Source organism: Ranitomeya imitator, chromosome 2, assembly GCF_032444005.1.
Source record: "Ranitomeya imitator isolate aRanImi1 chromosome 2, aRanImi1.pri, whole genome shotgun sequence".
In the NCBI taxonomy this organism is placed as follows: domain Eukaryota; kingdom Metazoa; phylum Chordata; class Amphibia; order Anura; family Dendrobatidae; genus Ranitomeya; species Ranitomeya imitator.
In genome coordinates, this window is record NC_091283.1 from 313,791,543 (window position 1) to 313,801,954 (window position 10,412).

The 10,412-nt window shown below is 42.3% G+C and overlaps 1 protein-coding gene and 2 long non-coding RNA genes across 3 annotated transcripts; all 3 read right to left on the bottom strand.

Moving 5' to 3' along the window:
- Window positions 1-177: 177 nt before the first annotated feature.
- On the bottom strand, window positions 178-1,492 carry LOC138667410 (uncharacterized). The gene is made up of 3 exons (XR_011318746.1): window positions 1,364-1,492; window positions 1,079-1,197; window positions 178-277 (listed from the first exon to the last, which is right to left on the bottom strand). It is a non-coding gene; the product is annotated as an uncharacterized lncRNA (long non-coding RNA).
- Window positions 1,493-3,408: 1,916 nt separating this feature from the next.
- On the bottom strand, window positions 3,409-7,405 carry LOC138663421 (uncharacterized). The gene is made up of 3 exons (XM_069749622.1): window positions 6,049-7,405; window positions 4,192-4,983; window positions 3,409-3,984 (listed from the first exon to the last, which is right to left on the bottom strand). Exons 1-3 carry the CDS (start codon window positions 7,115-7,117, stop codon window positions 3,971-3,973), a joined length of 1,875 nt encoding a protein of 624 aa, XP_069605723.1. The 5' UTR covers window positions 7,118-7,405; the 3' UTR covers window positions 3,409-3,970.
- A 686-nt stretch (window positions 7,406-8,091) lies between these two features.
- LOC138663422 (uncharacterized) lies at window positions 8,092-10,037 on the bottom strand. Its single transcript, XR_011318185.1, has 3 exons — window positions 9,588-10,037; window positions 9,161-9,241; window positions 8,092-8,953 (listed from the first exon to the last, which is right to left on the bottom strand). It is a non-coding gene; the product is annotated as an uncharacterized lncRNA (long non-coding RNA).
- Window positions 10,038-10,412: the final 375 nt, after the last annotated feature.

Consider the following 10,412-nt stretch of genomic DNA (forward strand, 5'->3'; position numbering starts at 1 on the left):
ATCCAGAAATTGCACTGCAACAGAAGAAAACTGGTGAGTCAAAAAAATATTAAAAGGATTATGATTGAGGACGTCCAGAAATTCCAGACATTCCTCAATAGAGCCTGACCAAATAAAGAAAATGTCGTCTATGAATCGCGACCAATGCCGTACCTAATTGATGACGAAATTGGAGACATAGACGACAGTGTGCTCCCACCACCCTAAAAAAAGGTTTGCAAAAGCTGGGGCGCAGCGCGCCCCCATTGCCACGCCTGATGTTTGAATATAGAAGGTTCTGTCAAATAAGAAAAAATTGTGTCTCAAAACAAAGTCTAATAAATCAATAATGAAGGAGTCATGCATTCTGTCAGAATTGGTTTGTTGATCGAGGAAAAACATGATTGCCTGTAGGCCATCATCGTGACTGATATTCGAATAAAGGGATTCCACGTCACAGATAACCATAATCTCCCCTGATGATAAATCCAACCCTTTGTATATGCTGATAAAGTGTGAGGAGTCCCTAATGTGAGAAGGCAATTAAGCACAAATGGCTGTAGAAAAAAATCAATGTAAATACACGCCTTCTCACACAGACTCCCAATACTAGACACGATAGGTCGGCCTGGGGGTTTATTCAAATCTTTGTGAACCTTGGGTAGCATATAGAACGTAGATGTAGTTGGTTCCTCTACCCAAATAAAGTCCCGTTCCTGAACACTGATAACCCCCAGTTCAAAAGCCCTATCCAAGAGAGCTCTCAATTTCGTAGAGAATACCCCCGTAGGATTGGAGGGGAGTCTTCGATAAAAATGCTGGTTACCAAGTTGTCTAATTGCTTCCTCGAGATACAAGCTATGGGGCCACAGGACAACATTACCCCCCTTGTCCGCCTCCCTGATCAAGAATTCTTTATTTGACCGTAGGTCAGATAGAGCCCGTCGTTCCTGAGTAGTCAAATTAGGCATGAGGCCTATCCTAGGGGGGAGTGCTTCAATATCCTGTTTGACCATCTCGAAGAAGATTTTGACAGCTGGTATAGTGGACAGGGGTGGACACACAGTGGATTTGTTCTTGTGAGGAAAATTACGCCTACCTGTGTTAGATTCACCCTCTTGTAGGAGCTCCATCAGATCTTGAAAAACTCCATGTTCAGTCTGATCAAGAGAGGAAATCGCCTGTGGTTGTATGTGCAAAACCTGGAGGACGATTTTCCTACAGAATAAAAAAAGATCCTTGATCAAAGTGAAATTATCAGCCCGTTGTGCTGGTGAGAAAGTCAGACCCCTGCTTAATACTGCAGTTTCAATAGGTGTTAGTTGGTGTTGAGACAAGTTGACAATCTGCAATGAATCATGTTTAACCCGAACATCAGACTCACCATCACTGTTGGTTGATGACGGGATCACTTGCGTTGTTTCATCCGTTTGTTGTGATATGGAGGTCTGTATCCCCTGTTCCTGGTGATCCGAGTGGTTAGGTCTACGTCTCCTATGCCCACGCCTAGTCCTGGTCCTGGTTTTGTGTCGCTTTCCGCCGAGGACAAAAAAATCACTCGAAGACGGACCCTCAGTGGTTGTGATGTTACGGGAGGAATTTGTTGGACCTTGTCTGGTTTTAAGACCTCGACGTTGATTGCCTTGATGTCCCCACTTATAGGCCATATGATGATCGAAGTCCAATTTATCCCTCAAAAATTTTGCTCTTTTTTTATCCATAATCTCCTTGTCATACTTGTCCAATCCCTCTTTAAGTTTGATTTTAAAGGGCTGGATTTGTGAGACCTCATCAAATTTACTGAGGCCATTTTCCAAATCCCTGATTTCTGTCTTTACCTGCACCAAGAGTTCCCTATCATGTGCAATAAGCATGTTAATTAGAATTTGTGAACAGCGGAGTAACCCCTCCTCCCATGTAGTGCGAAAAGCCACCGAGGGTTCCCATGCTGGAAAAATAGGTATCCTCAAACCTCTAGGTACTAAATTCAATTTAAAGTATTCCTCCAAACACCGAATGTTCCATAATAATCTAATTCCATGTTTTTGTGCTGCCATAAGATCCATAGATAAACGCGCAAAATTAGAATCTGGACAGTTACCAATAGTGTCCACAAATGCCGCAGAGGCTGAGGCCTTCCACGCCGCTTCCCTCGCCTCCCAATCCATACCACCCACAAGGGACCAAATAACCACACAATATATATTTTATATCAATAGATCCTCACAAATATGAGGAAATAAGCTACAGTAAGCCGTGTGCTGCCAAGCAAAAGAAAAAAACACCACTGGGTGTTTAAAAAACCTGTAACATATGGGATAGCTGACGCACCACTGCAATATGCAGATATAATATATAAAGGGGGTGCAAGACTGATGGCTAATAATGCAAACTAACAAAAGCACAAGAAACAAGAGCCATCAAAATATCTGCACACCACCAAAGTTATGATAAAAATAATATAAGCTTTATTGGGAACATAATTAAAAACATCTAAAATCACACATAACCTCCGTGCAGACGCCCCTGTGAACACTGTATGCCAAAATATACATAGATATATAAACGTATGAAATCTTCCAGACGTGTCCCTGCCCTCTGCACTTAATATTATTAATGTAACTATATATAGTCAAAATTTGAAATGAACACGCTGTATACAACCATATAACAACAAATATGCACACAGTCAAGTATAATACAAGCCACACAGCATGCAAATAGCATGCAACACCCCACCACAATATGCAGCTTCCAGCAAAAAAAACCCCTATGGACCCAGAGGAGCAGATAAAATAAACTGCCCTAGATATCCAAAGAAAGGGACAGGGGAAGATGTCCAAATATAAACACTGAAATACCCTGCATAGTCTGATCCTAGGAGTGGTCAAAAGGTGAAGATAGTGCTGGAGAAAGCACCATAGGATAAATCCTGCTGCAGGAGGCTGTGAGGCTGAATAGTCACAGGGCAAATGCGACCGGAGGAGAAGCCCAACGCGTGTCGCTGTTCTAGGACAGCTTCGTCAGGGGAAGTAGTGCAAATACCCCCAATAGCGCTTAAATACCTTATAATCAATTGTGTGGTCAGGTCTGGTGTGTGACTGGCAGAGCATGGGGGCCGGAAAACCGAAAGTGACTCACCAGGAAGAAGGGAAAATGAAAGTGTCCTGAATAACACACTGCACATGTGCCAATGGAAGGTCAAAACAGCTGAATGGATACAGGCAAAAAGCCTGAAGAAACGTAAGTGTTTATGACAGCGCAGCTCCCGGGAGCAGATGTGGTGACAGTCCTGCGATGCATGACTGTCAGCACATCTATGGGCACAAGAGAGGAAGCATACTTGTACAGTCCATAGAGAGAGGCAGCAAGTACACAGCAAGGAAGAGAAAGCAGAACAAATCCTATAAGATTTTATATAGAACCAGAAGATTAAATCCTGAAAAAAGATTTTATGATTATGTACATATATATACCAATAAATAAGCACATATATAGATCATAGTGTTATAACATGAAATAAATATATATATATATATGTATTCCGGTGTGCAGACTTCATTAGAACATACAGTACATTGAAGACAGAATTAAATACTATGAAACTATGCTGAATCAGATTATTTCATCAATATATATACAGCATCCTCACAATATATATGGATAACACTTCCATGATATGATATTACACAGGATTACAGGCGGATACTTCAATTGTCCTGTTATGTAGTATATGGTCCAATGGGGAGGAGAAGAATTGGATCCCTCTCCCTTTCCCCCATATAATGTTCCATTTAGGTCCAGAGTCTTTTCCTCTTCTCCGAAGTTTTGTAAAAAAAAAAAAAAAAAAAAAAAACATATAAATTCTTCTCCAGACTTCCATATCACAACCAGAGGGAGTCGATGCCACTCAATATGCTGTTCGGGAAATGCATAACTCTATTCCAAACGTCCACCACCACCGCAGAAATCCTGAAGAAGAATAGCCGAGTTATCCCAAAAAACCTGTAAAAAGGAGGTCCTCGTTAATTTCATGGGGCGCCATAGAGTGGAGCTGGTAGATCCAACGGGATTCTACCTGTAGCAATTTCTTATGCAATGTGCCACCCCTATCGGAGGTCCTCAGATGTTCCAAACCAATAACTCTAGTATTGGTATAACTCCCAGCATGATGCGTCAAGTAATGAACCGCCACCGTAGTAAGGGTCTTACCTTTGCGTCTATCAGCCACCGCTGTATTGATCGTGGAAAAATGTCCCTGAATCCTCCGGCGCAGCTCCTGTGTGGTCTGGCCTACATAGACACGAGGGCAAGTACATATGATGGCATAGATAACATTAGATGTTTTGCAATTAATGTAGGACTTTAATCTATGTGGCGTCTGATCTGTTGGGTTAATAAAGGAATCTCGCGTGGGGTGCATATATGTACATACCGTGCAATTCCCGCACGGAAAAGAACCTTTCAGGACAATACCACGATTCAATTTATGAGTGGGCCTAGAATAATGGCTCCTCGTAAGTATGTCCCTAAAATTGGGAGCCCTTTTTGCGGTCACTAAGGGTCGTGGGCTGATCACCTGTGCTGTTTGCGTGTCAGCAGTCAGGATTCTCCAGTGATTGTTCAGGATGTCCCTTACCTGGTTCCACTGAGTATGGTATCCGGTAATGAAGCGCACAAATTTGTCTGTTTCCTTCTTTGTAGGGACCAGTAAGGTGTCCTGTGTCTGTATTTTTGCTCTCTGATAGGCCCGAGAGATACATTTCTTGGGGTAATTCCTCCTCCTAAATCTCTCTGTAAGATCATGGGCTTCCCTACGAAAATCCTCGTCATCGGTACAGTTTCGTCGTGCCCTGAGGAATTGTCCCCTCGGAATGCCATCCCTCGTATGTTTTGGATGGAAGCTACGATACTCCAACAGACTATTAACCGCTGTGGGCTTGCGATAAAGACAAGTAGATAATTTGCCATTCTGACATTTAACCTCAAGATCCAGAAATTGCACTGCAACAGAAGAAAACTGGTGAGTCAAAAAAATATTAAAAGGATTATGATTGAGGACGTCCAGAAATTCCAGACATTCCTCAATAGAGCCTGACCAAATAAAGAAAATGTCGTCTATGAATCGCGACCAATGCCGTACCTAATTGATGAAGAAATTGGAGACATAGACGACAGTGTGCTCCCACCACCCTAAAAAAAGGTTTGCAAAAGCTGGGGCGCAGCGCGCCCCCATTGCCACGCCTGATGTTTGAATATAGAAGGTTCTGTCAAATAAGAAAAAATTGTGTCTCAAAACAAAGTCTAATAAATCAATAATGAAGGAGTCATGCATTCTGTCAGAATTGGTTTGTTGATCGAGGAAAAACATGATTGCCTGTAGGCCATCATCGTGACTGATATTCGAATAAAGGGATTCCACGTCACAGATAACCATAATCTCCCCTGATGATAAATCCAACCCTTTGTATATGCTGATAAAGTGTGAGGAGTCCCTAATGTGAGAAGGCAATTTAAGCACAAATGGCTGTAGAAAAAAATCAATGTAAATACACGCCTTCTCACACAGACTCCCAATACTAGACACGATAGGTCGGCCTGGGGGTTTATTCAAATCTTTGTGAACCTTGGGTAGCATATAGAACGTAGATGTAGTTGGTTCCTCTACCCAAATAAAGTCCCGTTCCTGAACACTGATAACCCCCAGTTCAAAAGCCCTATCCAAGAGAGCTCTCAATTTCGTAGAGAATACCCCCGTAGGATTGGAGGGGAGTCTTCGATAAAAATGCTGGTTACCAAGTTGTCTAATTGCTTCCTCGAGATACAAGCTATGGGGCCACAGGACAACATTACCCCCCTTGTCCGCCTCCCTGATCAAGAATTCTTTATTTGACCGTAGGTCAGATAGAGCCCGTCGTTCCTGAGTAGTCAAATTAGGCATGAGGCCTATCCTAGGGGGGAGTGCTTCAATATCCTGTTTGACCATCTCGAAGAAGATTTTGACAGCTGGTATAGTGGACAGGGGTGGACACACAGTGGATTTGTTCTTGTGAGGAAAATTACGCCTACCTGTGTTAGATTCACCCTCTTGTAGGAGCTCCATCAGATCTTGAAAAACTCCATGTTCAGTCTGATCAAGAGAGGAAATCGCCTGTGGTTGTATGTGCAAAACCTGGAGGACGATTTTCCTACAGAATAAAAAAAGATCCTTGATCAAAGTGAAATTATCAGCCCGTTGTGCTGGTGAGAAAGTCAGACCCCTGCTTAATACTGCAGTTTCAATAGGTGTTAGTTGGTGTTGAGACAAGTTGACAATCTGCAATGAATCATGTTTAACCCGAACATCAGACTCACCATCACTGTTGGTTGATGACGGGATCACTTGCGTTGTTTCATCCGTTTGTTGTGATATGGAGGTCTGTATCCCCTGTTCCTGGTGATCCGAGTGGTTAGGTCTACGTCTCCTATGCCCACGCCTAGTCCTGGTCCTGGTTCTGTGTCGCTTTCCGCCGAGGACAAAAAAATCACTCGAAGACGGACCCTCAGTGGTTGTGATGTTACGGGAGGAATTTGTTGGACCTTGTCTGGTTTTAAGACCTCGACGTTGATTGCCTTGATGTCCCCACTTATAGGCCATATGTTGATCGAAGTCCAATTTATCCCTCAAAAATTTTGCTCTTTTTTTATCCATAATCTCCTTGTCATACTTGTCCAATCCCTCTTTAAGTTTGATTTTAAAGGGCTGGATTTGTGAGACCTCATCAAATTTACTGAGGCCATTTTCCAAATCCCTGATTTCTGTCTTTACCTGCACCAAGAGTTCCCTATCATGTGCAATAAGCATGTTAATTAGAATTTGTGAACAGCGGAGTAACCCCTCCTCCCATGTAGTGCGAAAAGCCACCGAGGGTTCCCATGCTGGAAAAATAGGTATCCTCAAACCTCTAGGTACTAAATTCAATTTAAAGTATTCCTCCAAACACCGAATGTTCCATAATAATCTAATTCCATGTTTTTGTGCTGCCATAAGATCCATAGATAAACGCGCAAAATTAGAATCTGGACAGTTACCAATAGTGTCCACAAATGCCGCAGAGGCTGAGGCCTTCCACGCCGCTTCCCTCGCCTCCCAATCCATACCACCCACAAGGGACCAAATAACCACACAATATATATTTTATATCAATAGATCCTCACAAATATGAGGAAATAAGCTACAGTAAGCCGTGTGCTGCCAAGCAAAAGAAAAAAACACCACTGGGTGTTTAAAAAACCTGTAACATATGGGATAGCTGACGCACCACTGCAATATGCAGATATAATATATAAAGGGGGTGCAAGACTGATGGCTAATAATGCAAACTAACAAAAGCACAAGAAACAAGAGCCATCAAAATATCTGCACACCACCAAAGTTATGATAAAAATAATATAAGCTTTATTGGGAACATAATTAAAAACATCTAAAATCACACATAACCTCCGTGCAGACGCGCCTGTGAACACTGTATGCCAAAATATACATAGATATATAAACGTATGAAATCTTCCAGACGTGTCCCTGCCCTCTGCACTTAATATTATTAATGTAACTATATATAGTCAAAATTTGAAATGAACACGCTGTATACAACCATATAACAACAAATATGCACACAGTCAAGTATAATACAAGCCACACAGCATGCAAATAGCATGCAACACCCCACCACAATATGCAGCTTCCAGCAAAAAAAACCCCTATGGACCCAGAGGAGCAGATAAAATAAACTGCCCTAGATATCCAAAGAAAGGGACAGGGGAAGATGTCCAAATATAAACACTGAAATACCCTGCATAGTCTGATCCTAGGAGTGGTCAAAAGGTGAAGATAGTGCTGGAGAAAGCACCATAGGATAAATCCTGCTGCAGGAGGCTGTGAGGCTGAATAGTCACAGGGCAAATGCGACCGGAGGAGAAGCCCAACGCGTGTCGCTGTTCTAGGACAGCTTCGTCAGGGGAAGTAGTGCAAATACCCCCAATAGCGCTTAAATACCTTATAATCAATTGTGTGGTCAGGTCTGGTGTGTGGCTGGCAGAGCATGGGGGCCGGAAAACCGAAAGTGACTCACCAGGAAGAAGGGAAAATGAAAGTGTCCTGAATAACACACTGCACATGTGCCAATGGAAGGTCAAAACAGCTGAATGGATACAGGCAAAAAGCCTGAAGAAACGTAAGTGTTTATGACAGCGCAGCTCCCGGGAGCAGATGTGGTGACAGTCCTGCGATGCATGACTGTCAGCACATCTATGGGCACAAGAGAGGAAGCATACTTGTACAGTCCATAGAGAGAGGCAGCAAGTACACAGCAAGGAAGAGAAAGCAGAACAAATCCTATAAGATTAATATAGAACCAGAAGATTAAATCCTGAAAAAAGATTTTATGATTATGTACATATATATACCAATAAATAAGCACATATATAGATCATAGTGTTATAACATGAAATAAATATATATATATATATATGTATTCCGGTGTGCAGACTTCATTAGAACATACAGTACATTGAAGACAGAATTAAATACTATCAAACTATGCTGAATCAGATTATTTCATCAATATATATACAGCATCCTCACAATATATATGGATAACACTTCCATGATATGATATTACACAGGATTACAGGCGGATACTTCAATTGTCCTGTTATGTAGTATATGGTCCAATGGGGAGGAGAAGAATTGGATCCCTCTCCCTTTCCCCCATATAATGTTCCATTTAGGTCCAGAGTCTTTTCCTCTTCTCCGAAGTTTTGTAAAAAAAAAAAAAAAAAAAAAACATATAAATTCTTCTCCAGACTTCCATATCACAACCAGAGGGAGTCGATGCCACTCAATATGCTGTTCGGGAAATGCATAACTCTATTCCAAACGTCCACCACCACCGCAGAAATCCTGAAGAAGAATAGCCGAGTTATCCCAAAAAACCTGTAAAAAGGAGGTCCTCGTTAATTCCATGGGGCGCCATAGAGTGGAGCTGGTAGATCCAACGGGATTCTACCTGTAGCAATTTTTTATGCAATGTGCCACCCCTATCGGAGGTCCTCAGATGTTCCAAACCAATAACTCTAGTATTGGTATAACTCCCAGCATGATGCGTCAAGTAATGAACCGCCACCGTAGTAAGGGTCTTACCTTTGCGTCTATCAGCCACCGCTGTATTGATCGTGGAAAAATGTCCCTGAATCCTCCGGCGCAGCTCCTGTGTGGTCTGGCCTACATAGACACGAGGGCAAGTACATATGATGGCATAGATAACATTAGATGTTTTGCAATTAATGTAGGACTTTAATCTATGTGGCGTCTGATCTGTTGGGTTAATAAAGGAATCTCGCGTGGGGTGCATATATGTACATACCGTGCAATTCCCGCAAGGAAAAGAACCTTTCAGGACAATACCACGATTCAATTTATGAGTGGGCCTAGAATAATGGCTCCTCGTAAGTATGTCCCTAAAATTGGGAGCCCTTTTTGCGGTCACTAAGGGTCGTGGGCTGATCACCTGTGCTGTTTGCGTGTCAGCAGTCAGGATTCTCCAGTGATTGTTCAGGATGTCCCTTACCTGGTTCCACTGAGTATGGTATCCGGTAATGAAGCGCACAAATTTGTCCGTTTCCTTCTTTGTAGGGACCAGTAAGGTGTCCTGTGTCTGTATTTTTGCTCTCTGATAGGCCCGAGAGATACATTTCTTGGGGTAATTCCTCCTCCTAAATCTCTCTGTAAGATCATGGGCTTCCCTACGAAAATCCTCGTCATCGGTACAGTTTTGTCGTGCCCTGAGGAATTGTCCCCTCGGAATGCCATCCCTCGTATGTTTTGGATGGAAGCTACGATACTCCAACAGACTATTAACCGCTGTGGGCTTGCGATAAAGACAAGTAGATAATTTGCCATTCTGACATTTAACCTCAAGATCCAGAAATTGCACTGCAACAGAAGAAAACTGGTGAGTCAAAAAAATATTAAAAGGATTATGATTGAGGACGTCCAGAAATTCCAGACATTCCTCAATAGAGCCTGACCAAATAAAGAAAATGTAGTCTATGAATCGCGACCAATGCCGTACCTAATTGATGAAGAAATTGGAGACATAGACGACAGTGTGCTCCCACCACCCTAAAAAAAGGTTTGCAAAAGCTGGGGCGCAGCGCGCCCCCATTGCCACGCCTGATGTTTGAATATAGAAGGTTCTGTCAAATAAGAAAAAATTGTGTCTCAAAACAAAGTCTAATAAATCAATAATGAAGGAGTCATGCATTCTGTCAGAATTGGTTTGTTGATCGAGGAAAAACATGATTGCCTGTAGGCCATCATCGTGACTGATATTCGAATAAAGGGATTCCACGTCACAGATAACCATAATCTCCCCTGATGATAAATCCAACCC